The following is a 23078-nucleotide window of genomic DNA, read 5'->3' as shown; positions in this document are numbered from 1 at the left end:
TCAGAGGGAGCCATCAGGCAGACCCAGCAACATCAGGGACTGCCTGAAGGAAGAGGCCCCTCCCTCCTCAACTGTCATCTCGGCCTCAGAGGGAGTCATCAGGCAGACCCAGCAACATCAGGGACTGTCTGAAGGAAGAGGCCCCTCCCTCCTCAACTGTCATCTTGGACTCAGAGGGAGTCATCAGGCAGACCCAGCAACATCAGGGACTGTCTGAAGGAAGAGGCCCCTCCCTCCTCAACTGTCATCTCGGCCTCAGAGGGAGCGATCAGGCAGACCCAGTAACATCAGGGACTGTCTGAAGGAAGAGGCCCCTCCCTCCTCAACTGTCATCTCGGCCTCAGAGGGAGTCATCAGGCAGACCCAGCAACATCAGGGACTGCCTGAAGGACGAGACTTCTCCCTCCTTTGTCACCTTGTATTTGTATTGCATTAAGATTTTTACTGTACACCGCTATGATCATTGCGGAATAGCGGTCTATAAATAAAACATATTATTATTATTATTATTAAAGTTCTGTTATTAATTTGTTTCAGATAAAATTGTGGTAAAACCATATCTATGGTAACAATGAGCAACTTGTGGGCTTTAAGCATTTGAACTATATAATTCTCATCAAGAGCCCTAACCAGCACCGCCATTTGTGAGGAACAATGAATTGCAGCTTAGCAACATCTAGAGCAGAGGTGAGCCACTGCATAAAGCTTGGCAGGTACATTAGCTTACCAGAAGACCCCCCCCCCCCACTGCACCTACTCTCCCAAAACAATTTTATTGTCTGCGCCCCCCCCCCCCTTTTTTTTTGAACTCCAGGAAGTAAGCAAAATCGTTTCCTTTTCAGCTCAGGTTTCAAAAAGGAACTCCTAAATTTGCCCAAAAAGTTGACTTTTCTAAAGCTGAGTGCAAGGAAACACCTGAATACTGGAGTTGCTTTTTCCTCCAAATCAAACTATCTAAAACTGCAGATCAGGATCTGGGAAAGAAATTTCTTAGTGATGAAGCTTCAAAAGAAATACTGGAAATATGTTATGGAAGAAATGACAGCCTTTGTTGTAGTGTGCCCTCAAGTCGTTTCTGCTTTATGGTGACCCTAGAACAGTGGTTTCTCAGCAAAATTTGTTCAGAGGGTTTGCTATTCCCTTCCTCTGGCTGAGAGTGTGACTTGCCCAAAGTTCCCCAGGGAGTTTCCATAGCTGTGCGGGAATTCGAACCCTGGTCTCCAGAACCATAGTCCAACACTAAAACCACTGCACCTTGCTGGCTCCTTAAATGACAAGCTTAGAAGCAACATATTTATCAAGACTGCTAACTGGAAGATGCTGAATATAGGTCCTGTAGTAAAAACTGTAGTAAAGAAGTACCTGCTCCACTGTTGCTTTCCACCAATTCCTATTAAAAGGACCCCCTGCCTCTGAACCTGCAGGTTTCCTATAGCTATCATGACTAATAGTACACATACTGTACATAAGTCTAGATATTTTAGTTGGAAAGAAATAAAAATAATGTGTAGTGGAAATTAAATGAAATAGCAATCTCGATGAAGCAGCCTCCCAACTGAACTGGAATCTTTCCTGCTAACTAAACTATTTTGTTAGCACATAAATTTAAAATGTGCAGCCACTTTAACCCCACTTTTAATCAGTCTTCTTCTGTCTGTGCCTTAAATAATACCTTTCTTCTAAGAATACACAGTATTGCTTTTAAACCAACAAATCTGGTTTTATGTACTCTACCAAGTGACTTTTGCAAAAAATCAAGATAGCCAGGCACACCAATCCAGTCTGTTTTTAGAAATTAGGACTAGCCACTGCTTCTGTGTAGCAGAAGCCTAGCTGTAATCTGACACCTTCAGCATCTAGCAGTGATTAATTCAGTCTACAAGCTCCACCTTAATACTGTGATCTAAATGCAGCTTCTCTTGTCACATTTGGACTAATTTTTATTGTAATAAAATAATTCTTCTTTAATGTACCTATTTTTTTAATTTAATTTAATTTTTTATGTTTCTACTTGTACTGTTTTTAATGAGTCCCAGTCCTGGGAAAAGAGCAGGATACAAATAAATATAATAAATAAATACTCCTTTCTGGTCCAAAAGTAACCAGCACATGTCCTCAAGAAAGCCTGAAGTACCTGCTCCACTGTTGCTTTCCACCAATTCCTATTAAAAGGACCCCCTGCCTCTGAACCTGCAGGTTTCCTATAGCTATCATGACTAATAGTACACATACTGTACACAAGTCTAGATATTTTAGTAAAAAAATTGATTCCAAAAACCTGAGTCAATTTATCCACGGATCAATGTAAATACTGTACTTTAATTCTTATAAAAAGAGAACAATCTCCTGATGAAAGGCAAGAGTTTAATCTGTTCTGGAACCACTGACAATCCTGCCCTTAGTACGACCACAAACAGTTATGCTTGCTGAACTTCTTTGGCATCATTTTCCTTTGCTTTTCTCCTGGAAACTTTGCTTTGTTACATGCCCCAATGTTTTGATCTCGACTTATTTAACAGGTCATATTAAAATCCATAATTTTGGTCCCAAAAACTGCCCTTGACTTATACATGAGGTCAACTTATAGTTGAGTATATATGGTAAGCACCCTTACACTCCATTAGTTTGTTCAATCCTAGTTATTTTAATGACATTTAAAACAGTCGCTATGGCCACACTAAATTGAGACTGTTATACTTTATCGTATCACGAGAAGGCATGACTCACTAGAAAAGATATTAATGCTAAATAAGGTAGAGGAGCAGAGAGCCAGAATGACGTAGTGGTTTGAGCACTGGACTATGACTCTGGAGATCAGGGTCTGAATACCTGCTTGGCCATGGAAACACACTGGGTGACCATGAGCAAGTCATACTCTCACAGTCTTGGGGGAAGGCAAAGACAAACCACTTCTGAACAAATCTAGCCAAGGAAACCCCATGACTGTTTTGCTTTAGGATTTGCCATAAATCAGAAATGACTTGAAGGCACACAACATCAACAAAAAGTAGAGGGCAGCAGGCAAAGAGGAAAACAGCAAATACAGATGGATAGACTCAAAGAAGCCACAGCCATGAGTCGGCAAAAACTGAACAGGGCTGTCAAGGACAAGATGTCTCATTCATAGGGTTGCCAAAAGTAGAGGTTGACTTGAAAGCAGTTAACAACATCGGCACATTCTGTATATGTGATTTCTATAAATTAATAATATATTGTTAGAAAGGTCCCAGAGACAATGTGTCCAAAGGTGACTTAATTGTTGACCAAAATAATCTGTAATGGAAGGGAAGAATGATCTATTAAAATTATTAAATCATCACCATGTGTATTGGGTCAAAGACTACAATTTTAATCTGATTTGTTTGAGATTAAATCCCAATTAACAGAATGTGTAAATATGCATAGATTAGATTGTAAAACAATCTGAACAAAAGACACATTTTATCCCAAGCTCCTACAAACTTCTATGCTTTTATTACAAATTAATCTTAGAGGTACGCAGATGAAATTTCCAGCTGTATCATATAAGTGTTATATTAAAGCACAAAACTGATATTTACTGCACAAATGTCTAAAGCACAAGAAAAAGGTATTATGCAACAAATTTTGTTCAGCTGTCATCCCACAAATGCAAAAGGTTTACAGAGAATAGAAAGTGCATTAATAAAAGCTAATCTTTACCCCCTCCCCCAAACAGAAGAAAAGAAAATATATTATCCATTCAAAATATCTTACAGTTGCATGATGTAATAAGTTATTCTGGCTACATACTGATTAAAAGAAAAAAATGAACAAGAATATGACCACTCTATGTATACCACTACTGTATTTGGTGGCTCAGTAGAGATCACTGAGTCCTGCAGTTTTCCTTGCTTTCTGCATAAGTGCTCTCAGTTGGAACTGCTTGCGAGACAAGAGACGGACATGCTGAGAAGAGATAAAACAGGTCACATTAAATCACTCAAACATAACACAAAAAATATCTTTCTTTCTTTCTTTTTTGGCCAGATAAACTTGGTTAATTTATTTTATGAAATTTCTATTTACAGCTGCAGATTCAGATTCTGATTTGAAGAGAACTTGCAAAAGAATGCAAATTGTTTGAAAAAGTTCATACATACCTAACAAAATGGACTTTAACTATCAATAATTTCAATGAGATTTAATTTCCCATTAATGTTGTACAATACATATAATTAACAACTCATGAGTTAATGGATTGGTCCTCCAAACCATCCCAAGAATTAGAAACTTGCGTTATATAGCTATCCATCCCTCATTATTTAGGCCATAACCAAATTTGAAATCAAACAAAGTCTGTGATCCTGTATCTGGAGATGCATCTCTGACAAGTAGCTGAAATATGTCTCCTAGTGGAATCCCCATCCCTAAAAATGTTTCACTGTAGCAGCTTCCTTCCCGTACGACAACTATTCCTGTGTGGAAAATCAAGAGAGTGCTGCCTACACATGTCCATTTGTTTTCCTTCAGCTGGACACATTGCAATATGCATCCTCAGGGTGCTCCTGGGGGCCTCAGGAAGTCCCTGAGGATGAGGTTATTGTTATGCAAAGCAGGGAGTTAATTATGGCTAGAAAGGATCAAGAAATGGACCGAAGAGCACAGAAAACAGTGAGAAAACGAAGAGAGAGAAAAGGGCATAGACTTGTACTTCCAGTTTGTCTAAACCAGTGCTTTTCAGGTTCCCTCATGTGGGGGACTGGCAGTTATTGTTTTGCCAGGAAGCAAAATGTCAATTTTGTGCCCATTGGGTAAAATTGTTTATTTCTTTCCTGGAAACTTGCCACAGACCAACAATGACTCAGGGACCGGCACTGGTCTAGAGGCCACCACACTGAGTAGCACTGGTCTAAATTAGTTTAAAGTAGAAGAAGATAAAAAGAAAATATATACTTCCTCATTTCATTACAATGGCATTTGAATTACTTATCAATCTTACCTTTAGAAAGATATCGAGATCTATAACTCCACGTCTCAGTGCTTCCCCCAGGTAAAAAATGGTATCTTCAATGGCATTTTCTTCAGCATACAAGTTCAGAATCTGTTTATAAAGAGGTGCTGTAGGAACAATGACTTCATCTATGTCATTATTTTCTGACTGCGTTTCCATTTTTTCCAAGGCAGAACTCAGTTCTTCATCTTTCTTTTTCAGGAGATCAATGTTTTTGTCAACTTCAGCCTAAAACATATTTGAGTCAATTATTTGTTTGAAAATGCTTTTGTACTCATTAATCAATTTCCTAAATTTCAGCGTAATGCTACTGAACCCCATTAAACAGTATTCTAAAAAAATATTATAGATATAAAAGGCATTTAAGGTCAGATCTAAGATCTAGCTAGTTAAGCATCCTGTTTGCTAGTAAGCAACTTGATGTCTCTGGAAAGCCCACAAGAAGGGGAGGAGACTGCTCTCCAGCTACTAGGGTTCCAGGAAATTGATGGTGAAGAAAGCATCCTGTAATCCTAATTAAGGCCACAACTTCTTCCAATGATGATAATGCATAAACCTGCCATTATTCTCCATCAATTTATCTTAGTCTCTTTTCAAAAATATTGATATTAGTAGCCATCTCCACATCTTCTGGAAGCAAAATTCTACATTTTAACTATGAACTGTAGAAGTACTTCCTTTTATATGTCTTAAAGCTGCCATGTGCCTCGCTGAATGACTCTTGGTTGCTGCTTTATAAGAAAATGTTTCTCCTATCAAGTTTCTCTATACCTTGTGTAACTGTATTTGCCTCTGCCACATCCTCCTTGACTTCCTTTTCTTTCTAAGCTAAACATACCTAAATGTTGTACCTTTTCCTCATTAACTTTTCCTCCAGACCTTGATAATTTATTTCCCCTTTCTAAACCTTTATCAGTTCCTCAGTGTCTTTTCTGAGGTGCCTCAACCAGACCCCTACACAGTACTGTATTCCATACATCTGTATAGACATGATAGTATACCTAAGACAGAATGCTCCCACATATGGATGTCAATGTTTTCCTTGAGCTACCTTCTATGACCTCAAGATTCCTTTTCCTAGTCACTCACCACAACCCACCCAAGACTTACCTTTTTGCTTGTATGTATACCACTCTACAGTTACCTGCACTGAACACAGATGGTTAACCCAACTTGCAGAAATCTTTCAGTTCTTTCCAATCCTCCTTTTAAATATCTCTGAACAAGCTTTAATCATGTGTAAATTTTGCTATGTCACAATTCAATCCTAATTCTAGGCCATTCATAAATGAGTGAAATAAGCATTGGTCCTTACACAGATCTTGGAACTTCATTTTGTATCTCTCTCTGGTAGGAGACTTGTTCATTTATTCTTTTCCCCCACTTCTTGTTCTTTCATTGGTTACAGATTCAGAAGGCCACTCAACCTGTTATCCCATGGTTACTAGGTTTGCTCAGTAGACTTTGAGGATGGATTCCATCCAAAGCTTTTTGAAAGTTCAAAGATCCAGTGTGTATGGAATATGCCATCCATATGCTTAACATTCACAGAAAAGGTTACTGAGTAACCTAAAAGGTTACTGAGGCAACTCTTTCATTTGAAAAATATGCTTGTTTTCTTTGACAAGACTTGTCAGATAGGTCAGGAACTCTCTCTAGTAGCTACTGTTTGTTTCAATTGTTCACTTCCTGAAAATGCTAGTTCTAGTACAAGTTTCTGTCTTTCATTTTCTTTAGTGGGGAAAGGCAAAAAGTGATCATTTCCCTTCTCTTTTTCAGCCCACTTTTAGTTCTTTGTCATCCAATGGTCTAACAAACTCCCTAGCTTATCTCCTACTTCATTCATCTTGTTTTCAGCAATAAGCTCTTCAATTCTGTGTGTGTGTGTGAGTGTGTGTGCGAGAGAGAGAGAGAGAGCATTTATTATTGACTGTCCTTTTATTTTGTTCTCATTTGGGTAAGCCTTCCATTTTATAAAGGAAGAGTCTTCTAGCCACAAAAAGCTTTCTTGACTCTGCTTATTAGCCATGTTTGCACAATTAACCACTGCTTAGATGTTCACAAAATTTCACTATCAGAGCCTCTACTAAAACTGTGAACTTTTCTTCCATAGAATTATCCTTCATCACTTAACACCCATCCATTAATAAACTATTTGCCCCAGCGTGTTTCTTCACCAAGGGTATATGAATCTGATTTGCAGGCAGGGATATTCTGAATCCACCTTGTTCAATCTACTGTTTCCAGCTGAGATGGCTAGATGCTTCCAGGATGTGTAAGAACAGAGCAAAAAGGTCAATGACTTTCACACGCTCTTTTGACTGCTTCCGTTTTTGTACTTCTATATCTATTACGGAGGTTGATCCTATCTGCCTCCCTCAAGGATCACTGAAATCGTGCTGCCAAATTGCAGTGGCAAAATACCAGGAATCCCACATTTTCCTGCACGTTTGGTGTTTCCACTTGGATGATTCCAACAACCTGACAACCTCACGCTTTAGCTTCCTCCTGGCTTCTTTTGGTCTTCAACCTCATTCTAATTCTGCAACTCATTCACTTGGTTAATGTCTTGACCTAGTTCTTGCCACGAAATGTGTTATCTCTGACTACCTAGTAAATGATTTCCCATTATCTGATAATTATTTAATTTCTTTTACTCTTGCTCATACTCCACCTCGTCATATCGTTCAACGCTATTTTTGCAACCTCCAGTCTGTTAATCCTGACCATCTCAGTCAGACCCTGGATTCTTCTCTAAATCTTGGGGATTCTGCCAGTTCTGCAGTGTCTTTATTTAACTCCACTCTTTCATCAACTCTTGACAGCTTTGCCCCTGTATGCGTACATGTGTCTTCTTTTACTAGGCCTCAGCCCTGGCTTATTCCCATTATGCCGATTCTCCGTTCCTGCTCTCGAGTAGTTGAACGTCTGTGAAAAAAGTCCAGAGAGTGGACAAAACAGAGCTATAAAACACTGATCTGCGCCAATGAGCGGTGCCTGCAGTGACTGTTCTCCACTTTTAATACTTTGCTAAGAGCTTCTCCTTCTCCTGTTTCTTCATTATTTTCTTCTAATGATTTTGCTACTTATTTCATCACCAAGATTACTACTATTCATTCTGATATTGTTCCTCCTATTTCCTCAGCTACTACTAATCTTCAATCATTTTTGACTAAAAACCTTTCTGTGTTTCCTCCTGTCTCTTTAGATGAAATCTCTACACCACTGAACTCTTCCAAACCTGCAACTTGTTCTCTTGATCCAATTCCTTCTCGTCTTCTAATTTCTGTTGCTCCTTCCTTCCGTCATTTCTCTACATCTTGAATCTTTCTCTCTCGACTGGCTCTTTCCCCTCTGTTTTTAAACATGCTTTAGTTTCCCCTATTCTGACCTTCTTTCGACCCTTCTTCTCTCTCTAGCTATCGTCCTATTTCGCTTCTTCCTTTTCTGTCGACGGTTTTGGAACAGGTCGTTTATTCTTGCTGTCTTGTTTCTCGAGGCTAATTCCATCTTAGATGCTTTTCATTCTGGTTTCTGCCCACGACACTCTATAGAGATGGCTCTGACAATCTTTTATGGGCCAAGGCTAATGGCCTTTATTCTGTACTTGTTCTCCTTGAACTCTCTGTGGCCTTTGACACTGTTGATCACTGTCTTTTAGTTGATATTCTCTCCGACCTCGACTCTGTTCTTAGTTGGTTTAAATCTTATCTGCCAGACAGATCTTTTGCAGTGATCACTGGTGGTCAGGCTTCCTCTCCCATCCCGTTGTCTGTTGTAGTTCCACAGGGCTCTGTTTTAGGTTCCTTATTGTTTTCTCTTTACACAGTTTCTAGGCAAACTCATTAGTTCCTTTGTCTTTTCTTATAATCTGTACACCAACAACACTCAGCTGTATCTTTACACCCCTGATCTTTCTCCAGGTCTTGAACAGCACGTTTCATCTTGTCTTACAACTGTTTCTCAATGGATGCGGCACCAACATCTGAAGCTCAATATGTCCAAAACTGAGCTTCTTGTTTTCCCACCAAAGCCTACCATCCAATATTCCTTTTCTATTCTTGATGATATCTCTATTTGACCTGTGAAGGAAGCCCGCAGTCTTGGTTTCATTTTTTATTCTTCCCTGTCGTGTATCACCCAGATTCAGGCCATAGCCAAGGCATGCAGATTCTTTCTCTATAAGATTGATAAAAACCCAACTGTTTCTTTCAGCATCTACTGCCAAGATTCTGGTCTATGCCCTAGTGGTCTCACGACTGGATTTTTACAACCTCCTTCTGGCAGGGCTTTCGCTTTCTCACCTCTGTCCTTTAATTTCTGTCCAGCATTCAGCTGCATGCATTATCATGTCTGCTCACTGCTTCGATCACATCTCTCCTTTATTGTCATCCCTCCTTTGGCTCCCCCTCCCTTTCTGTATTCATTATTCTGTTGTTGACTTTTAAAGCCCTGCATGGGCTGGCCCCTCCTTATTTATCCGAGCTTCTTTCTCCTTACCTTCCCACTCATGCCTTCCATTCTGGTAGTGAAGGTCTGCTGTCCCAGACTAGGATTTTCACTGCCCCGTTCCAGATCTGTCCCTTTTCACTTTCTGCCCCTCACTCCTCGAACCTCCTTCCCCCCATGAGCACAGGCCATCACTTCTTTAACTGGCTTCAAAACTGAGTTGAAGACTATACTGTTCAGTCTAAACAACTAATTCTAGTTAGGCTATCTTTGGCCAACTGTGGTACACCTCGGCTGGAATGCATCCCACCTGGGTGAGGGTGATGGAAATTGTACTCCCAAGGGTTACACAGCAAACAGAAAATCAAAGAAACATGTGTGATCATTTCCTTCCCCCATAGCCAGAAAAATGTTCAAGCCGGCTAATATCAGAGGAAAATTCACTCCTCCAGTCTATTCTCAGCCTTTGTATCTTTTCCTAGTCTCAAAATGCCTAGCTAATACTAAAAAGTATGCAAGTCATTAATGCAAATTAATCATTAGACCACTGGTCAGCTGTTAACATTTGACCACGATGCTAACAAGGATTCTAAAACCACCTCCTGGCAGTCAACTCACTACAAGGGTAAATCCTCTCTCTCTTGCAGGGACCCTTTGCCTCCATACAACTGATTCCTCTTAGACAAGTTCCAAGTGCTGCCACCAGAGGAAGCAATGACAATGAAGGGAGAATATCAATGACTTTGAATAGCCAAAGCCGTCTGTACTATTTTTCAATAAGAAATAAAAGGTCAGGAAATCAAACTTTTAATAGCTTAAAGATAAAAATAAACATGCATGGAAATGCTTTATTTACTTACCACTTCCTGGTCTAGGCGAGTTACCATCTCTTCAAGCTTCTGGTGACCCTTTTTCAGATCTTCTTCTGTGCGCTTCAAGGCATTGAGCTCTGCCTGGGCACGGTCCATTTCTTCTTTCATTCGCCATCTCAACTTATCACTGACTGCCGAAATAAGAGAAGCTCGAATAGTATCTTCACTAATTGTGCCATCTCTACTGGGACCTGTGGAATAAAAAACACAGTAACATAAAGAAGGCCTTCTAATTCTAAAAAGGCTTGTAGGGTATAGCTGTTCATAATTTTTTAAAGAGTAAAAGCTACAGAATATTATATCATTTTAATTTGCAAAACTTACACTTCAAAAGGTATATCCATAGACTTCCAAGTTGCTTAAGAATCCATTTCTGTGTTCTGTGTTCCCAATTTAATAAGGTCTTGATCATGTTATTACAAAGTACAACTATATAACTGCATTTACAGCAACAAGCACTAATGGACTTTTATCTGATCAATACTTTTAAGTATTACAATAAGAAAAAAAAAATCAGGCCCTGAACACAGATTCCCCCCTTAAGTCACACAAATCTCACAGCCATCCAGTTGTATTTGAACTATTCAGATGTAGATGGATATACAATAGCTCCAAATTCTCAGCTCTGATATTATAACGCAAGAACATGTTGGTCAGACTCCTAGTCCTAGTTATTATTTGAGGAACCTCTTTTCAAAAGAATGAATTGTAACAGGACTACATGACATATGCATTGAAATGCTACTTTATTTTTTATACCAAATATTTCTTTCCTTCTACATATAAAATATAAAATACTATACAACAAATGCTACATGACATATAATTCCACATGTCTGTCATGAACAACTGGTATTCCTTCTTTCCTTCCCAACCCTCTATCTACAATTCACAACATGCATCCCAATCTATGGTTTTCCCATTGTCTTCTGGTGGATATTATTATTTTAGGCAATTCTTTATATTTAGGACCTCAAGTGTTATAAACTTTAACATCCCATCTTAATTATTATTGTTAACTCTTATAAATATATTTGCAGTAAGTGTTAATTAGACTGTGGATATTAACACACAGTGACAGCAATTATAACAGAAATTAGCAACAGAACTTTAGTATAAAAATTGTATTTTACCTTAATACACCAATTCAAAGTGCCCCACAGGCTTCATATGTAGTCTGAGCTTGCTGCCATCCATATGTGCTCAACATTAAAATTCCTCTTCATAATTATTGCCTTTTTCACAATTATCAGTCCATTCTTTGTCCTATTAAGATGTTTCCCACTGCTACAAACAGCATCCAGTTCCTAAAGATCATCATAGTATGGTCCATCCCAGCTATTTCTTGATCCATTGATCCTCACTGTTAACTTTTTTTTAAAGTGTCCATCCAAAAAAAAAAAAAAAGAAGCATACTATTGGAAATGTATATTCACGCAGTCCATGTTGCTTGTAGATTCATTCTTCATGCCAAAATGATTTTGGGAGCCACAATCTCTAATCTGTATTTCCTATTCAAGACTTGGCACTTCACTTGATAAAAAATAAAGGACATAGTACTATTCATTTCCAGCATTTCTTTCTTCATTCTTTCATTTTCTTTCATGTCAGTTTCAATGGCAAAGAACGAAAATGAGCATAAGCTTCTCAACCTCAAAGATGATTTAAATTAATGATAGTTGAATCTCCGAGTTTGTTTTCCAGATTCTTACAACGCGTTTAAGAACTAGTTATCAGTCCCAGCATACACAGATGTATTCTTATCCACTTTCATTCTCTTCAACACATCTTCCGTTTTGGACTCATGCTCAGTTTCAGTCCATGGTCCTAAATTAATGTTTGCTATGTGAATCATTGCTTCTTAAAGTCTTTCTCCTCTGCTTTTGGAAATATATCAGCTTGCTATGTATATGGAACACTGAAAACTGGTTTCAAACAAAGATTTTTCCACATAATAAGCTTCAATTAAATAATTTCTTTTAAAGCAAAAAACATTAGTTCACCTCAGCTCTGTACAGTGCTGATTTTAAACACTCGCAAGTTTATTTCCAACCTTTTTTGTAATAGTATCCCCCCCCCCCAAAAAAAGCCATCAAACATAAGCAATATTACCTTTGCCTTTATATTGAAAGACAGTACATATTTTTAATAAAATAATCTTATGGGATAAATAATTCCAGGTTCCCCTCTCTCTAGAAACATGATTTTAAAAAACCCATCACAAAGCAACTATGACCAAGAAATACCCATTACTGATACAACATTTTTCATACAATACTTTTGAGATAAATTGTACATACATATTTGTGAAAAATAAGTAGGAAAATAAACAAGATACAATTTTGTTTGACACATGCTGCTATGTGTATACAATCTGTAATTTCAGACCAAACAAAATAATTTTAAAAATTTCTTAACATTCCAAAATGAAACAAGCAGGAACAAGCGAACATCTACAGAAGAACAAATATAGTTTTTCTGTGTTGCTTTTAAACAAACCATGATTTCCCTCATTAAATATCAACTTATATTTGGGAGTTACATCTACTCAAGAGCTAGAGTAACTAGAAAACCAGGAATGCAACCCACCTAAAACAGAGGTGGAAGCAAGGATATCCAATTTTAACTTTTAAATGTTATTTTATGATTCATATGTCACATCAGCTGCTCAAAATTGCAAACTCTTGGTGCAAAACAGTATGTAGTAGCCATTTTCTTTTTAAATATATCTGTCTTTTTGTCAGTGAACATAATAAAAAGTAACACTATATAGGAGAAACAGAATCTCAGATGATTCGTGAAAACTGCACAGTCTAAGTAAAATATGGCTTTAATAACAATGAGATGTTAGGTTTAACTAGGAAAAACAGAATTAGAGTAACTAGCAATCTAAACAAAACTGTGTAAATACTTTAACAATTATCAAGTATGATTTTCTTTCAAATTACTTAAATACTGAGCCAAAAAAAAGTATTTTATTTTTTTGGTGACATGACACAACTTTGGCTGGAGGAATAGCAGAACCTTGTGGAAGAGGAATGGGAAACAACTTTCACCTTTCCACTGGTGTCCCCCACCCCACTCCTGTAAACACACTACAGATATCCTCCAGAGCTAGTTTTCTGGCAGCTGAAAGAGCTGCATTGTGATGGAAAGAAGGCTCAATCACTTTGGTACAACAGTAATAGCATGATCTTGGATTTAGGCATAACGGTTACATCTAGTGGACTAGTTGTTTGGTAAGAATGTGACAGAATAAATGGTCAAATGAAACTAGCAATCTAATACCCTTTAGGGTAGATTGTGAAGATCTTCCTTTCAGCATATGATTCATCTATACTAAGCCTGTTGGCAAGATAAGATGAACATATACACAACACATTAATGAAGATGTTTCTGTAAAGCCAACACACAAAACAAACCTTGTGTAAACAGTGGGCTCAGTATCCTCCTGTATACATTTCTGACCCTTGCACACAGGTATAAGTACAGTGTATTCTGTATATTCACAACTTTGAACAAGCTCTTAAACAAAGATGGTTACTTATAACATCGTCGTCCACAGCTTGAATAAAGCAGGAATATAAGGCTCACTCCCTGTACAATTTTTTTGTGCAAGGTTGCCACCACGTATTCATAAGAAGAAAACTGTAATAGTTTACAGACCTCCTTCAAGTACATGAACCTTTAACAGCTTCTGTAACTTCCATAATTAGCTACTCTTTGAGGAGATGTTATGGCATACAGCCATTTATTTCAGAGAACACTCAAGACATTTAACCTTTGCCATACAGAGTCTGATTTCAGAAATGACCTTATGGTACTGACCTTAAACTACTGCAGACTAGCTTAACTTGGCAGGTGAAGAACTCAAGATATAGTTTTTTTAAAAGATATTTTAAAAAAATCTTTATCACCAAACAGAACGATGGGTTAATATACTATATAAACTTCAACTCAACAGCAGCCCAATTTTGTAGCCCTAGATTATAAGCGAATGGGGAATTTTGATTCTCTGAATGGGATGATCCCAAACAAAGGGCTAAACCGAAGTCAATTCCAACTACAGTAAATTCACTGAAACCAATGGGATTTACACCAGAGGTGACTGACAAGTCCATAAATCTAGTTAGGTTGAACATTTGGTATAGTTAGCTGTATTAGATTTGACTGAGAGGAAACATTTTAAGAAAGTGGTTTTACTGCAAAAAGTCATTAGATATAAATAAGGGCTCCAGAAGAGGCATAAAAACCCATTTTGCTGTCTTCCAAAAATGCCACATAGTACACTGTTCTTTACGTTTGCTGTTGTTTTTGTTATTACCCCATGGGAACCTTATGAATGAGAATTCTCCAAGAGCTCTGGTTATCAACTACCCTGCTTAGGTCTTCCAAACTCAGGGCTGTGGTTTCCTTGATTGAATCAATCTACCTGTAGTGTAGTTTCCCTCCTTTCTTACCACCTTCCACTTTACTAATTGTTATCATCTTTTCCATCTTATTATATGTCCAAAGTATATCAGGCTTGATTTGCTCTAAGACTCATTCATTTTTCTTTTTAGAAGTCCATGGTATCCACAGAACTCTTCTCCAGCTTCATATCTCAATTGAGTTGAGTTTCTTCCTGCCAGTTTTCTTTACTGTCAAGCTTTCACAACAATACATAGAAATCGGGAGCACTATGCATGGGATAATTCAGATTTTGGTACTTAATATATTGAAACTTAATGAAATTGAATTTCACAATAAGCAGAGTTTTGTTCAAAATAAGTTACAGCAGTACAAAGCAGTTTTAGAATTGCTGACACAAGCCTCCTAGGATACATTCTGAACAACTTTCAAGAGCAGCATTTTTAATGTACAGGGCTGTTAAAAATAGAAAATGTAAAATGCTTCTTACTACAAGTAATTCTCTCTGCTAATGACACACCTGATTAAAAAGGAACAATTCCAATGTGAAGTTGAAGGCTTTCATGGCTGGCATCCATAGTTTTTTGTGGGTTTTTTGAGCTATGTGGCCATGTTCTAGAAGAATTTATTCCTGATGTTTCGCCAGCATCTGTGGCTGGCATCTTCAGAGAATGCTGGCATGGATGCTAGCTTTCTCTAAAGATGCCAGCCACAGATGCTGGTGAAACGTCAGGAATAAACTCTTCTAGAACATGGCCACACAGCCTGAAAAACCCACAAAAAACTAGGAACAATTCAATTTGTTTTAGTCTTCATCTTATCAGTAAAGCAATAATATCATGATCTTTATTTCTGTATTGTCTTAATATATAGATTTTGTGTACGGACTTATGGCAACTCTATGGATTTTTCGTAGGGTTTTATTAGGCAGGGAAAATGCAGAGGTAGGTTGCAAATTTCTTCCTCTAAATATATCCTACAGCACCTGGCATTTGTTGGCAGTTTCCCATCCAAGTTTTAACCAGGGTTGACCCTGTTTAGCTTCCAATATCAGAGAGGATCTGATGCCTTTAGGGCATTTCTAAATAGGAGAATGCAAATAATTACAACACTCATCTGCTACAAGGATGCCCTTTAAGAGGAACAGAACATTCACTCTGTTCCCACACAAGGTGCCTTAAGTCTTACTTTGAAGCTCCATTCTTCTGAAAACCCTCAAAATACACTCTTTTCAGAGTCCACCCTGTCTCCAGCAACTTGTATATTCCAGCAAGAACTAAGATTTTTTGAAAACCACCTTGATAACTGAAAATTGTGAGCAAAGGAGGAGCTTTCAGTTCATCGGGATATGTAAAAGTAAACCTAATGTTGACCACTGCTCTTACTTATCTGCAAACATAAGACTACAAGTGCAGTTTCACTGACTTCAAATAATGTGCATAGACCATATGCATACGATATTCAAAAGCATAATGATTACAATGAAGAACAATAAAAGTAAAGACTTAGATCCAAAGAAGTGATATCTAAACTGCATTTGTATAAAAAAAGTTTCCTAGTCATCTCTCTCTAAAAGCCCTCTCCTGACAGGGGAACTGTGCATAATGGGGAATCATGGCGCAAGAGTGTTATTGTCTTGTGCAAGTGGAGGAAATTTCCATTCATGTAACAGGAAGTCTAAATCCAAACAATATATTAATTTATAAAGATAATAGTCACCAAATTCCCTTATTAACCCTTATTAAATTGTTTTTTTGGGGGGGGAAGTAATTGTATTTGATAGTGGACTGAATTGGTGGTAGTGAACATAGCACACTTAGCAACTTGAAGAACATTTCAAGATACATTTGGAGAAAAATCATTCACATCTTTCATTATTCAGTGCTTGCAAACATAACACATGATGAGAAAAGAAAGACTACTATTTTATTTTAAAACAGAAAATATAAATGATACAAATTAGATGGATCAACAACACTTTCTAACATCAGTAAGATAGAAGATCTTGACAGAAAATTGGAATTCAAAGTCCTACTGCTAGTAACTATACAAAACACAGCCTGTTGAAAGCACTTTTAAGTGGCGGTATGTATGCACTGAAAAAAGCTGGGTCAGCCCATAGATATGAAGAATTCAGTCTGTGTTTTTCCTAAAGGCTGTATTATTCATCTTGATAGAAAACCTCAGAGTATTCAACGAGAAGTTGATAAAAACTGAATATTCAGAGTCTTCACCTTAAGTTGCACTGAAGTTCATTTTCAGAATTTAGAATATCCTTAGATACAGTTTTGTAGTCCTACATTCCACAGTCAAGTTATAGCTTCCAAAGTCTACCTCCAGGAAGCTTAGCAGGTATGGAAGTTTGGTCATTAAAGCCACGGCAGTGAAAAATCAACTAACTTTCTTCTGTAGTGAGTTAGTTTCAGAGAAGATAAAACTCTTTTGTTCATTCGCACGCACGCACAAACACTCATGCTTGTGAAAGAACTCAAAGGCACAATACCATATGAAAGTAATATATATGGGATTCTGAATCAAAACACGAAGTCTTCTTTTCTTCTGAGAGTTAAAAAATAGATGACCCTTAAGAACAACTGAATGATTAATTCTATTTTGTTATTATTTTAACAGTCTTGTGCAAACATTTCCGTGTATTTTATTTTGTTCCTAGTAACTACTAGTGTTGATTGCAAAAAAGTATACAGTTAATAGACCTGAAATCCTATCAGACTTTACAAAAATTCTGAGGTATACCTAACTTTTTCAAGACTTTAGCCCAGGGTAATATAATCGTAACAACAGCACTGCCTGGCATTTAAAATCCTTTATAAATACCATCAACCCTCTTAAAGAAAGCATGGAGATATTTTTGCAGACTATGTATTACAAGTAGTGAGAAAATTAAACATTTAAGTGTGTCTCACACCCAAGCATACTAATCCAAATCTAAAAACACCCTTACTTGTAACAACAATGGAAGAAAGCAAATACACCCTCCTTTGTGAGCATGGATCAATTCTCTTAATATAAATGAATGGGAAAGTACATTTACCAAAGTGCTGTATATATAACTTCTCAATGGGGCTATTAAAACTTTTAGGACAAGATTAATATCAAGCTGGTCTTGCACTGACAAACTGACTAAAAGTCATAGTAACTCTCTCTTAAGCACATGTATATAATGTTCTACATTAACACAGCTTCTGCAGTCAAGCAGACTCAAAAATTTCCTCTCTCATCTCCTTTCTTCTGTGTCTTTTAGAACTATCATTTCTCATTATACTTGTAATGGGAACTATAATTTAACTACAGTTTATGAATCAGCATCTGATCAACCCTTGTTTCAGTTCTGGTCAAGAAATTGACATTAAATGCTCTGGCATAACAAGAACAACAACCACCCTGGTCCACTGTGACCAGAAATAAAGGTGGTACACCATTAAGATCAAGTGAGGGACAAGGGTGGAATGTGTGGATCCAACCTTTTTTCCTGGCTTAATAAACTATGGTTTATTACACCATGAATGCTATATCTGAATTAAATACGAGTCACTGCCTCTAAGCTATGTTAATAAACATTCATGAAGTATGTCTGAGCAAACAATTAACTAGCGGTGTATTTTCAAAAATGTGTGATAAAAGAATGCTATAGCTTCAGCTGACTTGACTACTCATATCATCTCTTTTATTTTCTTAAATTACATTACATTTGTTAAATTTCTTAAATTTAAACTGTACTATTAAAGATCCACACTGGTAACACCTGATGATTAGCCCCATCCTACCCAAATGAAGCATCTTTACTAACTTTTATTTATACTTTGGGAGGTTATCTTTATGCTTTCCTCTGAGCATCTTAGGGCATAAAAATCAGAGGATTAAACTATTTGGCACTGTTTCTAAGGAGACATCTGAATCGATTTAATTTAATGCAAAAAAAGTTAATCAAAACGTAGATGTGTAGTTGAACTGGCTACTAGCCAGTGCAAGTGGTTCTGGCATTATCAACCAATGTCCACCACATAAACACCAGGTCAATTTGCCTATTTGTCCATATATTTTCTCACACTGTTTACAATCTTTTTAACAATCTTTATCTGTAGAGCTTCCATACCAGTTTAAATTGCACCCAAATCAGAAATTCTTCCTCCAAAATAAAAGTCAAACCAAAGTCTCCAAGACACTCAATAAATCCAGATTGAAGATATCTGTACCACTTTCTGACAAAAGAACACCATCCAGATGGAACAATCCAGGAGATTCTGGTACAAGTGTATCATGTCGAATTACTGTTCCTCCAATACACGCAATAAAACGGCCAATTTCTTGGTTTACTATTCTCCGGCTTTTCTCCATCACTCTATGCTGAACTTCTTGGTTCCATACTTTACGGGGCACAATATTAGACCAGACTAGAATGCTATTCTTGAATATTTGCTTAAGATGTCCTAAATCTTTCTTCATTCGGTTTATGATATCCACATTTCTGTCTGTTCCCAGGTCATTTCCCCCTAAATGGATCACCAGAATATCAGGATCTGTTAGGCGACGTCGTGCATGCAACAGGGTGGGTATTAACTGATCCCAAGTCATGCCACTCTTTCCTAGCCAGTGTAATTTGGCATCCTCCAGTCGAATGCCCAACTGTGGGCCATAGCTTCTTTCGAGTGCCCGACTTTCTGCCCAGAAAACATAAGAATGACCACAAATCCATACATGTTTCTGCTTTCTTCTGCCATCTGCTATTAAGAGAACAAACATGCATTAATTCCTCAAACTTTGAGGATCAAGCGCTTTCTGAAAATTATACCCAGTGCACATATTGTAATATTTGATGTAACGACAAAATCAGAACATGCGATGATTGCATCTGTCCCAAAATATATGCCTTTGATAGCCATAAAAAAAAACTTTTTGAACATCATTCAGAAAACTGCAAAGCAGTATATGAGGTTTATATGTTAAAACACCTGTGTCTGAGTAATCATATCATTAGAAAGGGATCCATGCTGACCCCTGCGTTTTGACTGACTTTACAAGAGTATCTGTAATAGCTTTTACAAGATAAAGCACTGGCATTTACAGTGTGCCTTGACTGGTAAATTTTCTCTGTTCAGAATGACATTTGTGAAAGAAATGGCACATTAGCACTGAAAGCTGAGACTATTAAATCTCAGTAATGATAAAGGTTATCAAGGAAGGCAGGTAATGGCTGAGAAATCACTGCAAATAGAAGTATATTTCTTTATTAATTTATGAGTAAAAAAGTACGTACGTAGCCATTTCCCTCCTTTTTTTCTGGCACATTATAGTTCCCTTTAAACTGCCTTTTTAAGATGCTTTTTAAAAATTCAGGGCTGAAAAGCATATATTCATTTCCTCACTTTTCTGAAGGGTCCTGCTTTTTGTTGCCACATTTCACCTCATATTTTTAATATACCTTTTTGAAATGCTAGAAAGCCTTCAGTACAATAAATATATGGACTGCCTACTACTACCTGGAACATAGATTGCCTAGTGCTACCCAGAAGAATACTGTTGGAATATGTTATTGGAAGAATAACAATATGGGTGCAAATTTGCACTAAACATTGTATCTGAAATCTACAAACCTCTCCACTTTTATTGAAGTAGAAGACTTCAAAACAACTAGAGAAAAAACTTCTTTTGGGAGCTAAATAATATCAGACTTTCTAAATAAAATGTTAATGTTGTCAAATTTTAGTCATGAAGTAATTTTTTCTAACGAGCAAAAGGAGCCATAATTAGTGCTACAACATTTGAGGACCAAGGTCTGTCTGGTCACTGCTTTCAAATGTATTAAAACATCCTTCCGAAACAGGTCTATTTGTTAATATTTTACAGTACAGATTGAGTCTCCCTTATCTGGAATTCCAAACTCTGAAATACTCCAAAATCAGCTACATGGGTAGCTGAGATAGACACCTTTGCTAGCTGATGGTTCAGTGTACACAAATTTTGCTTCATGAACAAAATTATTAAAAATATTATGTATAAAATTACCTTCAAGCTATGTGTATAAGGTGTATACGAAACATAAATTAATTTCATTTTTAGACTTGGGTCCCACCTCTAAGATCTCACTATCTATATGCAAATATTCTAAAATAAAAATCCAAAATCCAGAACACTTGTGATTCTAAGCAGTTCAGATAAGGGGAGCTTAAACTGTACTTTGCCCAGAACACAACTAAGCAATAATTATTTATAGTTTAATTTATATGCTGCCTTTCCCCCTGAGTTCGATTCGAGGCAGCTTCCAAAAATAATAACACATGTAAGTACCAAACATCTACACTGAAAATCAATGTGAAATGGAAGATAGTTGCTGATCTGTGTCTTTTGCTTGTATATACACATACACTTTACATAATACCTCCACTAACATGGTAAGCTAGGCATTTTATGTTTCTTCTGCAATGACTTCAACTCTTCCATAGCACAGAACTGCAATGAAATACTCCCCCCCCCCCACCATATTGTATCAGCTTTTAATGTAATTTTGGGTTCTGAACTGGGAGGGGGGGAACCCAAAAATGTAATACCGCACACAGTTCTTTCACAAATTTGATATTTTTTATCAATTCAGCTTTAATTAAGTGCAGATGCTGATGCTTCAGTATGATTTCTTTTAGTGCTTTTAGATGGACTTTTGTGCTCCATATCAGTGAATTAAAATGCTTTGAAAGTCTATTAGAAGACTTTAACCCCCTTTTTTATTCTTTGCAAGATCATTTCATTTAGTCAAATATTAGAATACAGAAACATCAAAGCAAATTGTAAAAAACTGTACGTGATGGAGCAAACCTAAGGAGAACACCATATTTCTTTAAAACCAGCATACATTTTAAAAAAAGTTTTTATGACTGTTTTACAAGCCTGTGAGTTGAGCAGATGTAGAACTAGCCGTTCACACACACAACACAAGATTAAGGTGTAATGAGTCCCATTCCAGTTAGGCATGATAAAAAAAGGTTTTTCAGGAGTACTGACTCCACTATAGTCATGGCTTCTTCAATTTGCTTTATCTGTAGTAACTGTTTCCCATTTTCAACAGATGTGGCAGAAGGTTCACAAATGGACTGTAACACCATCATCCAGACTTCAGTTACTCTGAGTTAAATCTCTTCATTCTTCTTATGCCCAAGTAGCTGTTCTTTTCAGGTTCTTGGCATGTTCAGTAGTGTAATGAATCCTCTCTCCCTATCTAAAAACTCATTAACTACAAGATCAGCCTCCAGAATAATGACATTAGAGAACACAATAAATATACAGTTTTATTTTATTTGCCTTCTGGCTTTAATTCAATATGGATTTGGTAGCATCATAATTTCCAGCAAATATCAACTTCACTACTTGGAGTAGTTTAAAAAAATGAAGGGATTTTTGTGTGAGAATAAAAGAGAAAATACAATTAATGATTGTTCTGTAAATCAAATAATGGAGAAAAATAACACCTGTGACATCTTTACTGGCAATAAAACTGATCTTTTAAAAACAATATCTTACTCTTTCCTTATTGGAAAGTTCTTCTGCTGTGTTTGTAGGTACAGTTTTATTCCCTACCTTTGAAATGAAGGCACTTCAAAGTTACTCACCCACAGTGGTTACAGGAGGTTGAGAAGGGTAATGCTGAGTGCTAGTTGTTGCTGGAAATGGTCCACTAGGGGGAGGATAAGGATAGTTGGGATAACCACTTGAAGGGGAAAAAAGGAAAGACATACCAGTGATTTAAAAGTATATATCATTTGAGATAGATGCAGTCTGCTACATTTTCAACCATTTGAAATATCAAAGTAGAGGGTTTTTTTAAATGGCCACTGAGGCAGAAATGATAGAGTACATTTCAACCAATGAAAAAACTGTTTGATTTTCAGAAGTTTCAGCAGTACTAGTCAACAGTAACTGTTTTGATGGCCAACTCTCATTTATGTTTAAAAGTGCATCATGTTATTCACATACCCAATGATGCAACTGATGACAATTTATCCAAACTATTCTGAGTTTATTGTACACTAGTCAGCAATGGAGCTGCACACTGCTACACTGTTTTCATATACAGAGAAGCACAAATTCACTAGCTGATTTGAAATATACTGGGGAGACCCAACAGGCCCTCTTATCTACCAGAATGTGCACATATTTTATGGCTTTCATAAAACATGTTGTCATCATCACCATCACTCTCAAAACTGTATTCTTATGCTCTGCACCTACCAACTGAACTAACACAATATTTCAGTGCACTAAATTTCCTTCCACACTTCTGATTCTCCTGCTGTAGTGCATTCACTGTCCTTTTCTGCATTCACACACAAGATATATCATGATGGAATACACAAACTACAAACATG

At 37.1% G+C, this 23078-nt stretch overlaps 1 protein-coding gene across 3 annotated transcripts in view; it reads right to left on the bottom strand.

The window, feature by feature from the left end:
- Positions 1 to 3452: 3452 nt before the first annotated feature.
- LOC149314402 (tumor susceptibility gene 101 protein) overlaps positions 3453 to 23078 on the bottom strand; it is a 43452-nt gene continuing 23826 nt past the window's right edge. The window contains exons 7-10 of one of the 3 annotated variants that reach the window (XM_089521032.1): positions 22323 to 22420; positions 10282 to 10484; positions 4961 to 5200; positions 3453 to 3927 (exon numbers count right to left, since the gene is read on the bottom strand). In XM_089521032.1, coding sequence (XP_089377158.1) covers positions 3838 to 3927; positions 4961 to 5200; positions 10282 to 10484; positions 22323 to 22420 — 631 coding nt within the window. In that variant the 3' untranslated portion in view covers positions 3453 to 3837. Of the gene's footprint in view, positions 3928 to 4960; positions 5201 to 10281; positions 10485 to 16607; positions 19446 to 22322; positions 22421 to 23078 lie in introns of those variants that run through there. The other 2 variants (XM_089521030.1, XM_089521031.1) reach the window with 2 other exon arrangements.

The sequence above is a fragment of the Sceloporus occidentalis genome, unplaced genomic scaffold (assembly GCF_023333645.1).
Source record: "Sceloporus occidentalis isolate IW3139 unplaced genomic scaffold, rSceOcc1.0.p SCAF_4, whole genome shotgun sequence".
Lineage (NCBI taxonomy): Eukaryota > Metazoa > Chordata > Lepidosauria > Squamata > Phrynosomatidae > Sceloporus > Sceloporus occidentalis.
The sequence above is the reverse complement of the archived record's forward strand: the minus strand, read 5'-3'. Positions and strand labels throughout refer to the sequence as shown.